At 38.6% G+C, this 13065-nt stretch overlaps 2 protein-coding genes and 1 long non-coding RNA gene across 3 annotated transcripts; 2 read left to right on the forward strand and 1 right to left on the reverse strand.

The window, feature by feature from the left end:
• Positions 1 to 3753: 3753 nt before the first annotated feature.
• Positions 3754 to 4441, forward strand: LOC128257435 (uncharacterized). The gene is made up of 2 exons (XR_008267867.1): positions 3754 to 3932; positions 4036 to 4441. It is a non-coding gene; the product is annotated as an uncharacterized LOC128257435 (long non-coding RNA).
• Positions 4442 to 5739: 1298 nt separating this feature from the next.
• On the reverse strand, positions 5740 to 8995 carry LOC128257823 (UDP-glucosyltransferase 2). The gene is given in 6 exon segments (XM_052989033.1): positions 5740 to 6742; positions 6745 to 7489; positions 7542 to 7755; positions 7879 to 8073; positions 8140 to 8566; positions 8569 to 8995. Coding segments are annotated over 6 exon segments (1908 nt in total). The 5' UTR covers positions 8588 to 8995; the 3' UTR covers positions 5740 to 6434.
• A 286-nt stretch (positions 8996 to 9281) lies between these two features.
• Positions 9282 to 12388, forward strand: LOC128257826 (sideroflexin-2). The gene is made up of 4 exons (XM_052989036.1): positions 9282 to 9807; positions 10245 to 10513; positions 10983 to 11521; positions 11585 to 12388. The coding sequence occupies exons 1-4, from the start codon at positions 9792 to 9794 to the stop codon at positions 11742 to 11744; spliced, it is 984 nt and encodes a 327-aa protein (XP_052844996.1). The 5' UTR covers positions 9282 to 9791; the 3' UTR covers positions 11745 to 12388.
• Positions 12389 to 13065: the final 677 nt, after the last annotated feature.

The raw sequence follows: 13065 nt of genomic DNA on the forward strand, positions 1-13065 counted from the left end.
AAAGGCAATTGAAATGCTCCTAAAAGAGATTTTGCTTTTTGTATATTTGCTGCTACTTAGCTTGGTGGACCTGCCACCCCTTCTTGCCGATTTGTTTTGCCCGTCACTTTTTAATTGTTGTCAACCCACACACAGAGTACAAGAGCTGTAAGGCTAAACAGAGGCGTACACTGTGAAAAAATATGCTTTCATACAAGTAAGTTATATCAGCACAGAGCAAATTAGAAGTTAAAGCACTACAATTTATTTTTGATCTACTTAGTAGCAATAACATTGTAATATAATTCTCTCTCATTTGTCTCATTAATCATTTTCATAATATTTTTAAAAATAAATTTAGTAACACATAATAACAAAGAAATTCGGTCAATAAATATATTATAAACAATGGACAGAATTTTAAAAAGTCGACGGAAAATGTTTTTAAAAGTTATGCAATTTTCTTGCCTCCACATAGTTTTTTTAAAATTACATGTCTTTTAGGCGTTAAATATTATTTATAAAAATAATACTTTAAATGAAATTTATGTAAAAATGTCTAAAATAAACAAACATTTAAATAAATTAATTTCAAGGACATATTCTTTTCAAGTACTCGAAACTTGAATTTCTATTTGAACTGAAGCTTTCTAGATTTCAAATTTGTAGGGAGTGCTTAGCATATGTGAAATCAAGACAAAAAATATATATTTTTTTTCAAAGCTAAACATTTTTCCACCGTGCAGAGATGGAGCAATTGGACATGGAGAGGGCCGCACCCAAGTCGGGGACATGAAAAAGACATCAAAGCAGATCTTGACAAGCGTATATGCCTCTTATCTGCAACGGGCCAAGCGGTGCGAGTGCGAGTGAGAGGGCAAAGGGTGTGGAAGCGGGACGGGGATATAGAGGCAGGACAGTACGGAGGAGCGATGCACAAGGAGCACACACACACTCAAGCATTCACAGGAAGTGCCTTCCGCTCTGTTCTGTCTCTGGTCTACTCCTTATGGGATACATTTCCCTGCTGTACTCGCCACCCCTGTGCCACGCCCCCCCTGAACGCCCACACACCCATAGACCCACGGACAACTTTTAACCATGTTCGAATGCATTTTAAAGTTGCCAACAAGAGCAACAACAAGAGTCATAACCGTCACAGCCACAATAAAGTTATGCCGAAAAATAGACATGTGAAACCTGGAGAAGGGTTTTTTGGTCAACAAAACTGGACTTTTGGTACTCAAATAAGGGACATAAGGAGACTTTGTTGGAAAAGTTTGGGAATGTGGCCAGCATACTTGTTTCAAGTCGGCAGGGGAGTAATAAACTGTGTGTTTGCAACTGAGTGCATCTCTGTGTTTTAATTATGCATTTAGTATGGCTAGTATGGCAAAAGGAATCTTAAATATTTCAATCACAAATATATTCATGTGAGCTTAGAAAATAATATTATTTAATCTGTCCCTTTTTTTGTATTAGTTAGTCAAGTTAGATAGTTTTTAGATGGTGAAACAATGTCCTTTCAATTCTTGTGCAAACCCTTACCCTTAAATTATATGCTGTACATTTAGCAGTCCGAAACATTGCTAGACGAAGAAACTCAGAAAGATTTCTTAAATAATTTTTCCATTCAAAATGCAAATAAGCTTCGTTAGCTCATACAATTTAACCATGCCATTTAACATTTGGTAGCATTCAGTTTATTATTTCTTAAATTTATTTTAGAATTTATATTCGACATATATACTAAACATTTCTTAGATAATCCGACCGCAAACCCACTTGCAGTAATTGGATATTTTTGGACTTTGATTCAGCTCATAAAACTGACAACAGGCTTTCCTGTCTTAACTTTGAAATCGGGTCTCCCATCCCATCTTTTCCCCCGATTTATCCTGTCCGTATATACCCCCTACTTACTTATTCTGATGTTGTTTTTCCTTGCTGCAGCAACAGCTGCCACATTTTGTGTGTTTTTTTTTTTTTTTGCTTTCTTCTGCTGCTGTTGACGTTTATGCAAATTGTGTTGTTATTTTTTGTGTGTCACCCAAAAAACAACAGCAAAAAAAAAAAATATAACAGAAATCAGAAAAAGCCTCTGCTTGGACCTGTCGTCGACTCCTCCAATCGATAAATGCAAATTTTGTGCAAACGAAACCTGGAGGCTCTCGCCTTAACAACTGTGTTATCCTTTGTCGAGGATTTCAACTGAGGACTTGCCTCACAATTAATTTAATTTGTGATTTATGAATTTTAAATTGAAGACTGTGCGGACATCTAAATCATTCGGCTACTGCTCCATTTACATCCCATGCAAACTTCTTCCTTTCCTGGTTGCGTAACTCGAAAGTAATTAAATTGAAACAGAGTGCAAAATGCACACAAAAGCCGGAAACTCCGTATGAGAGGCAAATGAGGGAGTGGCATATGTTCGTGTTCTACGGGCACTGTACAAAATTTATTTTTATATTTTATTCCATTTCGAGTTTTTAAATATTGAAATTATAAACTTTGATATATTCCATATTATTTTTTTTTATTCTTCAATATCCGTACAACAATTAGTTATTATTTCCACAAATTAACACTATACTTAAATGCTTTTGGTAAAAAGCTTTATTAACTATAATGACATTTTTATAGGTCTGTTTGGTAAAAAGTTAAAACAAAAACAAATTCAATAGGTTTTATTTTAAAAAAAATTTTAAATGGATTATGAAAATGATTTGATATACCTTCTTTAAAATTATTTTTAAAGGTCAAATTTCATAGCGCAATATTATAACTTGCAATTGTAAATTTTTTAAAGTGTATTGCTTGGGATTTGCCATGGCAAGAGTCAAGTGTGTTCCCAACAAAAGTGTTGAATACAGCGAGGGGCGGGAAATGAAGCGAGCACAGCAACTGGCAGCATGTTGACAGCACATACCGCCTGACCCTCTTCCTTTTGGGCCAGCACAAAGTTATAGTTATGACGATTGTTGATTTAGAGTTTTTAGTTTTTAGTTTGCCAGATGGGCCGAGGAGGGATTTGTGTAGCATGCAATTAATTTTGTTGCCCCGACTTCAAAGGAACTGAAAGGAGCCGCCGCCCGTGGACGACAGATGATGACAACAACTCGGCAGCTCTGTCAATGGGGAAATGGTGGGCCTTTGATGCCAATGCCAGCCAGGCCTCCAGTCTCCCTCGTCCTCTCCAATGAACTCGGATCCCCATGTCCCCATGGGATCTCTGACAGCGGTGCTAATGGGCGATGGGGGCCACGGGGCGGGGAAGCCCCTGTGCCAACCCAAAGCCAATTCGAACTCTTTCTGTTCCCATGGCCGTAACCCGAGACCTCGGAATGTCAAATTCTTTTACTGCACTGTGAAAAAAAAGTTCCCTTAATTTATAAATAAGAAGAAGAAGATAACAACGTATTATTGAACTTTTAAAGTTCTTACAGAAGAAACAATATCAATCAAATGGTTTTTATTGAACTAAGAATTATAATTGTAAAATTAAAAAAAACAACAGCAATCGTTAGGTTTTAATTTAATTAAAAACAATTAATACAATAAAAAAAATAATTTTATTAAGTCTAATTGTGTTGGCGAATTAACCTTGTATTTTGTATACATAAATCGAAGTGAAAAACTCGAGGATATAGTTCGCTATACATCTTTATAGCACAACTTTTTGATAACTTTCATCACATTGATTAATAGGCTGGCAAATTTTTTTCTAAATTTTAGAATTTTTTTTTTTATGAGTGTACATTGTCCTTTGCATTGTCCATAATAAATTAATTATTTACAAAAAATGTTGTTTTTGCAATTTAGAAATCAAATATAAATTAGATTATCAATGGTATTCTCTGGTATATGTATGATGTATAGTTTAAAGGTGTGGACTTCATAAATCATTTAAGCATTTCTCAGGTTAAAGAAATCCCTTATCAACGTGTAAAGTACGTATCCAAAGTATTTTCTAGCGATCTTCCTTTTTTGGTTTCCCGAAGTGTATAGCTTATTTTCTTTCTGTGTACATCCACCGCTTCCCCCTTTCATAAGCTCATGTTGTGGCCGACTGCACTGGCCGCCTGTCAATGCGAGAAGTCTTCACTTGACTCCACTGCTCTTCTTGCGGTTGACATTCGCGACTGGCGGTCGTGCCCGTGGCCTCCGCTCCAGTTGGCCCCCATCCCAAGTTTTTGCCATCCTCGTGGCCCCCGTGACAAGTGGGGCTTTGATGGGACACCAAATCGGACTGTCGGTTTGCTAAGCTGTCAGCGACCCAGAGCAGAAGTCGCCCGCCTATGATGGGGCTTGAACTTGCGTTGCAAAGAGCGAGTTAAAATTAGAGGTTTTATGGCCTTTATAGTTATAAAGTCTACGCTTATGTAAAAAAAGCTGACAAATAATTTTTTAAACCGAAAAAATCGTGATTAAAAGGACAAATGTGAGAGTGTTTTCAATACTAACATATTTCATTCTTCATTAAATTTTACACAATTTAATGATCAAACTAGTTATTTATTGTAAAAGAGAAAAAAAAACTTTATTAACTAGATTTTGAAAATTATTTTTAATTTGGTAAGTTACCCAATTAAAACATATTAAACATTAATGTTTTAGTCCTTAACGACACATATTTATATTCAAAAAATGCTACCCCACTCTTATTTCGGATATAATTGCCTCTAAAAATGTTGCCAGGAATTCTTGTATAAAAAATCTGACTTTGGATCTCAACCACTATACACACATGACTTGTGAGGCACTATTAATTCTCCATTCAGATCATGCCCACCCAGAATTAACCTCCGTAAGCCTTTGAGATGAGGAGTTATGCCATGGGAATGCCATCGTGTCGTGTCACTTGTGGTTTTCATATCGAATTTCCAATGTCTAACCAAAAATATGCACATGAAGAGAGGAAACTTAACCCTGCCAATGTTTTCCTCCCAGGGTTCTTCAGTAGCTTACCTTGGGCAAACGGGCATAAATACAGTTTTATTAACAAAAAGCCAGAAGGGGAAGTGCCACCCACAGGGCACACAATTTCACATCCCGCCCCCGAAAATTTCCACTCACCTGCTTTTGCCTTTAGCCTTTTGTCTACGTGTGCGGACTGATGAATGCAAACAGGTGAATTTGCTGCAACAACTGGCATCCTTGCGTCCTGGCATCCTGCCATCCTTTGCGGAGCATCCGCAGTGACATTCACATCCGCGGCACATCCTCAGAGACACTTGAGCCGCACTCGGCTTAAATGAAGTGCACACGCCGCCATGCACATCAAAGCATGCCGCCATTAGCAACTAATTAGACACGCCTCTTGCCCCCGAAATGCCGTATGAAACCATAATTAACGCTAACTGTTCTTTGCCAACTAAAAGAATTTCGAATTTGTCATAGCACAATGAGAGTTCAAACAAAGATGTGGCACAAATAAGTGATTAGCATGTGAGGGCAACTTAATTTATAATTCCGACTTGCAGGACTGAATTAATATGGAAATTTATAAAGAGTTTAAACATGTATGAAGGCAAAACTATTAAAGTTTTTTATTTATTATTAAATAGTAGTATGTTAATAAAGTAACGTGTTATTATGCGGATCAAAAACAATATTTTACCTTAGCATTTTACAAATAACATTCGTTACAAATAACATTCAAAATCGTTTATATATATATCAATAAAATAATGCATTCCTAGATCTGGGGATTATTTTATATTTTATTCAACAATTCATACATGGCTTTATAAAATATTTCTTATCTTAAGTATTTTAAGCAAACTAAACCGAACCAAAAATTGCAAATAGTTTCCCTATTGTACAAAATGTAGATCCAATAATAAATTTACCATTGCATTTATGTCGGTAACTTCGTTTTGAAATAAACAATCAGGACATTAACATTTTGTCAATGTTTAGATGCATTTTTAGCTGAACCCTTGCAGTTTAACCGCAATTATTGTGTCTTTTAAGCTTAACTTTGTCCTTTAAGGGGTATACGAAAGTAGTTGTTCAGTCTTTGAATTGAAATATTAATTGAAAAGGATTGCGGCAATGAGCTCTGACCATAATATCAGCAATATAAATCAATTTCGAATACCCAAATTATTGTTATACTTGGTTGGATATATACATATATATCCTCAGTTTAAAATCGAAACTTTTGTTCACACAAAATTTATAAAAAGCAAAATCATTCAAAATTATGTACAATTTATAAACATTACAACTTATTTAAACAAAAAACGAAATTTTTTTTCACATATCCACAATTAACAACAAAAAATTACACTTAATACTAGTCGATATTTATAGGATTAGTTAAGGGTGGATCATTTTTTGTGACGCGGGCTCGGAAGGTACTCCTTAGACAATGAAAAGAGAACTTACTTTCTTGATGTTTGACCCACCATAAGTTTTAGTTATAGGATTCGTCGGGAGATATATCGTTATGAGAACCTTCGTTCTCCGTTTTCCTCCTGTGATGTCTTTCGATCGCCTGAGTTTATCCGTTGGTGATTCACGTACAGCTGCAGTGGCGGTACCTGTCCGAGGAGTTGAATCGCAGGCGGTGGAGTCAGGTCCAGCGGGGTGGTGGACGCTGTCGATGGGCTTGGCGACGTGGAACTCATGCTCGAAGAGCTGGACCGAGCCGATAGGGATTGAGCCGATCGCGTTCTTCTGAGTGTCTCAGTTCCTTTCGGAGATCTACAACTCCCCGGCTCTCCATAGCTATGAACCCTACCAACCACTTTAGGTTGGTCCTGTACGGAGGTTGATCCTGTGCCGCTTGACTGTGATAGGATTTTCTCAGTATAATACAAATGGCCAAAAAGGGAATGATTAAAATTCCACAAAAGCCCAAGGCTATTATAAGCAGCACATCCACGCCCTCGGCTCTCCAAAAATTCAAAGTATTGGCGTGGGATTTTAGGAAGTCGGCTCCCCCGGACTCCAAAACAAGCTGGATCTTCCGTACTGCCTTTTTGGCTGGCGAGGAATCCCTACTGATCAGTCGATCCTTAAGTTGGCCCAGCCTCTCCACATAGCTGGTATTAAGGGTGAGTTGCCTTATTCCATGAAGCAGGGAATCATATGCGATAGAATCGTAGCCAACTGTCAAGGAGACTCCATGGTGCTGCAGGCGCTTGGCCATCACCTCCTGATCGGCCAATATGGGTATGGCAAGTATGGGCTTTTGTCCATTTATGGATTCCCAGACGCTCAACTGTCCACAGCTACTAATGAACAACTTGACCTGCGGATGGTACAGAATCCCCTGCTGTGGCCACCAATCAGCAATCATCACGTTCTCCGGCAGCTCTTGGTCCGCTGCAAAGTCCTCCTTTTCCCATTTTACCAGGAAGTGGAACGCCTTGAGGTGACCAAACACATCCAGAATGATGGCCAACTTCTCCTGAGGCAGCTGAGCTGTTTGCACATCGGCTCCCAAACTAAAATATATAACCCCACTAGGAGCTGATTCCATGAAAGACAAAAGATGCTAAAAATAAATAACATTAGGGATAAATAGTTAAAAATAAACACGTACTTACCGCTCCCAATTGTTGTTCGTTTGGGTCGCTTAAATGCAGTCCTCCGATTTCCACCATATTTGGCAAATAGGCACGTGGATAATGCAACCCAGGATGGGAGTTGATCAAGGCCAAGCTTAGGTTCTTGGTTAGATCTCTATAGAGCGGCAGTTCCTTAACGAGCAGCTCAAAGTGATTGGTGTACACCGATTGCTGGGAGATCAGGTGGAAAAAGCTGGGGGAAAAGTTAATAATTAGCGACAGATTTTGTAGTTGTTATGAGCAAAATTCTATAAGGAAATTGTCTTCAAATGAATATCCTATGAGTTATAGAAGTTTTACTCAGATCAGTTCCTACTTGTAGGTCAACCGTTCGAAGGTGCTCATCAGTGAGTTTAGGACCCTCTGCCAGGTGTTCATTCTCTCCGTGAAGGGTAGGAAATTGCTGGGATCCAGTGAGGAGGATTGGGGATTACCAAACATATTGTTCAGCCAGGAATTGGCACCAGTAGGACTGATTGCAACGGTGGGTATGCCATAGTAGAAGGCCAAGCTATAAGAGGAGAATTTCAAACATTAAATATATATATACGGCCCATAAATCCCATTTTGGACTCACCCTAGCAAAGCGTCGCTAAGAAACAAATCCACTATGAGTAGGTCGAATTTTTCGCCACTTGTTAGGAGCTTTCGCACCTGGGGATCGGATAGTAGGATATCCACATTGGTGGTGCCCGCATAGATCATTCGGGTGAATCTTTCCATCACACTTTGCGATCGCATTTCCTCGGCCTCGAAACTCATGCCCATGTCGAGCCAATTTTCCCGCAGACCCTCGATTCGCAGCTCTCTTATCTCGGGGATTTTCGCATGCCTATTTTCCAGGTCGCCGGCATGCGGACTGATCAAAGTCACGGAATGATTTTCCCGACTTTCCACCAACTCCTGCAGTATTCTCCGGCCAAAGAGATAATGCGATTTCCATACACTGGGAAAAACTGCCAGGATATTGGCGCCGCAAACGAAGCCACACAGCAGCGTTGCCAAAACACTTGCAGGATTTGCATTTTGTGTGTTTGGAGATAATATCCGCTTTAGGTGGATAATATCCGCATTCGCAACCGCATCTACATCCGTATTCGTGTCGGTGAGCTTTGGCTTTCCGGTTTTTTTTTTTTTGTTTTTGCAAAATCACACACCAACACAAACACACACGCACAGCTGGACTTCTATTATTATCTGCAGGTTTTGCTTCTGGTTTTTCCGCCGATTTTCATCATCTTGCTGCCACGAAGCGGTGGCACAATACCACAGATGTTGAATGAGCACACAAATTGCCAAATAAACTGTAGAGCGAAGTGCAACGAAAGTGAAAAGAACTCGTATTTGCAATTGTGCGGCTGTGTTGGCGTTCTGTGAGAATGGCAATCTCACGCCGTTAGGAATGGCATCAGAGATGTCGGTTCAGCTATGTTAACTATTTAAAGCAAAGCTATCTTTTGAAAGAAAAAGCAAAGCATTTCTAGTGGAGCAATGTTAAAAAATGTTATTACTAATGGAGATGAGCGTTCTATTTAAAAATATAGTTCATAGCATGTAACAGCTATATATTGGATACATTTTTTATAAAAAAAAAATTCTTCTTTCCATATCTAGCTATCAAGCTTTATCTAGACATTTGGATATTCAAGAACTGCTTGTTTGCAATCAGCACTGACACCACTTTTTAACTGCTTGCCTTTGGTGTTTTCCACCGGATAAGCGTACGGTCACACTTGTGTGGGAAACCACCCCCGCCACTCTTCTTCTTCACCATCTCTGTAAACAATTTGAAAATTTGCATTTATTCGCCCATTCGATTTAGTTGCCAATCATCCGCTAAATTGCACGACAAAAGAAGTGCTAAATTGAGTAATTGCAGTGGGTGCGAGCGGACGAACAAATAGAGCAAATACAGAGCGGACAAACAAACAACATTTTTTTGCAATTTGGAAGAGTGCCAAAAAAAAAAACGGCAAGAAAAACAAAAAGCGAACATTTGAACCGCATTACAAAGCAAAAAAGTGAAAAGAACAGCTGGCGGATCAGGTGCGTGGATGAAACTGAATCATTTGGCGTTATTTCGGCCCTAGGTAAGCACATAAGGTGAAAATCCGGCCAAAAGAGAAGCCAACAACAACAGGCCGCAATAAACCGGCAACAGCTGACAGTTATTGCTTACGTAAGCCACTCGTAATTACAGCCAGTTAAGCAATTGGATCAACTGCCAAAATGTCGCAGGTATCAAGTAAGAATCAATTAACATCGTAACTTTATCTGGAATGCCACAGAAATCCAGGTTACCTAAGACCAACAGTGCACTGCTATAAATTTTCATGTGTTTTCTAAATAAAAATAAATTAATTTAAAATAAGATTGTAACCTTACTATGGTTATAACTAATTCAAGTTAATCAAGCTCTAAAAAGTCTTAACTTTTAAGATTTACACTAAAAAAAACATTGCAGTGTTCAAAGAGTCTAACACAAGTCCAGTTGACTAAGATTAAAAGTGCACAACAAAAATCAGAGTGTTAGTTTGGTGTTCAGATCTTAAAACATAAGTCTAAATATTTAAAGTGCTATAAGTTTTTAAAGAAAATCTAACGTCTTGGATTTCTGTGATAGCCCGAAGATAAATTTATTTGTAGTATATTGATAACCAAATCTACCAATTTCTACCCTAGCCCTTATCGATGTGGACAAGCCCCTCTTCGATCTCAGCACCTTTGCTGGGCGCTTTCAGTACTTCGCCTGGATGACGGATCCCCGGACCGTAATCCTCTCCAGCGATCGACTGCTCGAAGCCAAAACCATGATTGAAAAGTACCGGAAAGGTGATCAATCGCCACAGGTGAAACCGGAGGAGGTCCATTACAACATGAAGCTGTATAGCTCCGCATTTCATCCGGATTCTGGGGAGCTGCAGAACTTTTGCGGCCGCATGAGTTTTCAGGCAAGTCTCGTGATGGTTTCGGCACGTGGGTGCTGAAAATAGAATCGTCTGGCGAAGACTCTAGTGAATGGTTTGCCAAAAATACAGAGGAGGCACGAAATCAACACTAGACGGCTAGGAATTTGAAATCTCAAGGGATTACACACGTCAGTTTGTTTAGTTGAGGTACCTAAGAATTTCAAATGATATAATTGTACAGACATTATGAAACGACCTAAACATTTCATTTAGACTCACTTTAGATTTTTATAAGTAAAATAAGTTCTTACTAAAAATACTTTGGTAAGGCGAAAGATGTAAGTCGTTTTTAATTCTGACTGTGATTTATCTTTAAAAATTGTTCTAATCTCTTTACAAATTTTATGGATCTTCGCTGATAAGAATATGAAGTGTTCAAGGTTTTAACTTACAATTATCTTTTGCTTTGACTAGTCAAACTAATTGCTTTGTGTTTGTGTAACCCCTTTAGGTGCCCGGCGGCATGTTGATCACCGGTGGCATGTTGGCCTTCTATCGCACCGTTCCGGCCGTAGTGCTATGGCAGTTCATCAACCAGTCCTTCAATGCGGTGGTCAACTACACGAATCGCAACGCCAATTCGCCCACTAGCGTTACGCAGCTGGGCGTGGCATATGTATCGGCCACAACATCGGCCTTGATAGCCGCCATTGGATGCAAAAACTATTGGTCCAAGAAGGCGAGTCCGCTGTTCCAGAGATTTGTGCCCTTTACGGCTGTGGCGGCGGCCAATTTTGTGAACATTCCGTTTATGCGACAGAATGAGATACTCAATGGCATTGAGGTGAAAAATGAGGATGGAGAGATAGTGGGCCAGAGTAGATTGGCTGCCATCAAGGGAATTGGTGAGGTGGTCATATCCAGGATTGCGATGGCGGCACCTGGCATGCTGGTTTTGCCATTGATTATGGAAAGGCTAGAGAAACTGCCCGCTTACAGACGCATCAAGTGGATAAACGCTCCCTTCCAGACCCTCATGGTTGGCTGTTTGTAAGTGGCTAAGTCGTCCATAACTATTTCTTTAAGTTAAACAATTTATATTCTTAATTTCAGCCTTTGCTTCATGGTGCCCACTGCCTGTGCTCTGTTCCCACAACAGTGTTCATTGGACACTTCAACTATGCGCACCTTTGAACCGGAACTTTATCAAGAAATCGAGAAGAAAACTCGGGGCAACGTTCCCAAACGTGTCTATTTCAACAAGGGCCTGTAAGATCAGCTCGATATTAACTCTGGATTTTGAGGAAGACAATAATGTGTTAGTGGTTTCAGTTCTCGTCGTGTTTTTTGTAGCATTTATCGTATCTGATTGCGCAATATTTTGCGAATGTTCCTTGTCTCTTGTCAATTGTCGTAGTCGCTAAGCTGAAAGAATCTCAACTCTCTGAAAAATTAATATTCAGGCCTGTTTCGGTTTTCGTAATTTTAATTTAAATATTTATAAACATTCGTTTGTGGTTCAATGCCATTTCGTTTATTAATGCCATCTAAATTAATAATTTCAAAAGTGAAAACCCTAGCATGGCTGTACTTAACATTCAAGCATGTCATAAATTTGGTATTTCCAAATATTTCCGGTGAAGGTATTAAAACTGTGGATGTGCTTATATTGGTTTTAAATAAACGAAATACATTAAAATCATTTAAACTGAAATACTTGTAAATGCCCAAAGATATAATGAGATCCTTAACTTAAACGATAAGAACAATGTTAAACACTCATTTCCTGTAAACATGCAACAAAACACATTGAAGTATGCTACTTAGAGCCACTTTTAGATAACTAACTCGTTATGTGTTTCGTTTTAGGACTAATTTACTCAATTTTTTTAAATAAATGTTTACAAACTAAAAACGAGAGATAAACTGCAATTGTTTACGGGTTTTAAAAACGGTTTTATTAGTTATGTTCTTGGATCCTGTATAAGTATATAGATCATTATATATAACGCTGCGGGGCTGTTGTTTATTTAGATGTTCGGTTTTCTTTCATCGTGTTGTAAAGTTTACAAAATGTGCAAAACACAACTAGTTAGCTATAGAATATTCGTCCTTAAACGTTGACAGAAGGGGATTCTTCTTTATTGTTCGACTACTTATCGATCGGTTTTGTTGAAGCTGCGTGCTCAGTGCTACCGCCGCAAAACTTTTCTCTTGGACTTTTCTCAAGGTACAATTAATTTAAAATTTAATTTCATTTTTTTTTTTGTTTTAGGTGTATTTATTTTTTGTTGGCACTGTCGCTGTAATTTCATTTTATCTTGGTGCTAAACATTGATGGAAAAATTCAACACTCAGATGTACAATATGTAAAATTGTTTATCTTATGCTAACAAAAACCAAAGGAATTAAATGACCTCGCCAAATAGGCCCATGCCACGCCCATTTTTGGAGGGCATGGGCAACAAATGCGCTGCCTGGCAGCAAAATTTCGATGCCATTTCGCATTCGCTTGTAAAAATTGGATCGCCTTGTGCTGTTTAAAAAAAGTTGAAATTTGTCACATGGATCACATGGATCAGCAAACCTTTTTT

The sequence above is a fragment of the Drosophila gunungcola genome (assembly GCF_025200985.1).
Source record: "Drosophila gunungcola strain Sukarami chromosome 3L unlocalized genomic scaffold, Dgunungcola_SK_2 000002F, whole genome shotgun sequence".
Classification (NCBI taxonomy): domain Eukaryota; kingdom Metazoa; phylum Arthropoda; class Insecta; order Diptera; family Drosophilidae; genus Drosophila; species Drosophila gunungcola.

Coding starts and splice junctions, on each gene's coding strand:
- LOC128257826 (XM_052989036.1), top strand. Junction 10,514..10,982: donor GCGGCCGCATGAGTTTTCAG/GCAAGTCTCGTG, acceptor TAACCCCTTTAG/GTGCCCGGCGGCATGTTGAT. Junction 11,522..11,584: donor ACCCTCATGGTTGGCTGTTT/GTAAGTGGCTAA, acceptor TCTTAATTTCAG/CCTTTGCTTCATGGTGCCCA.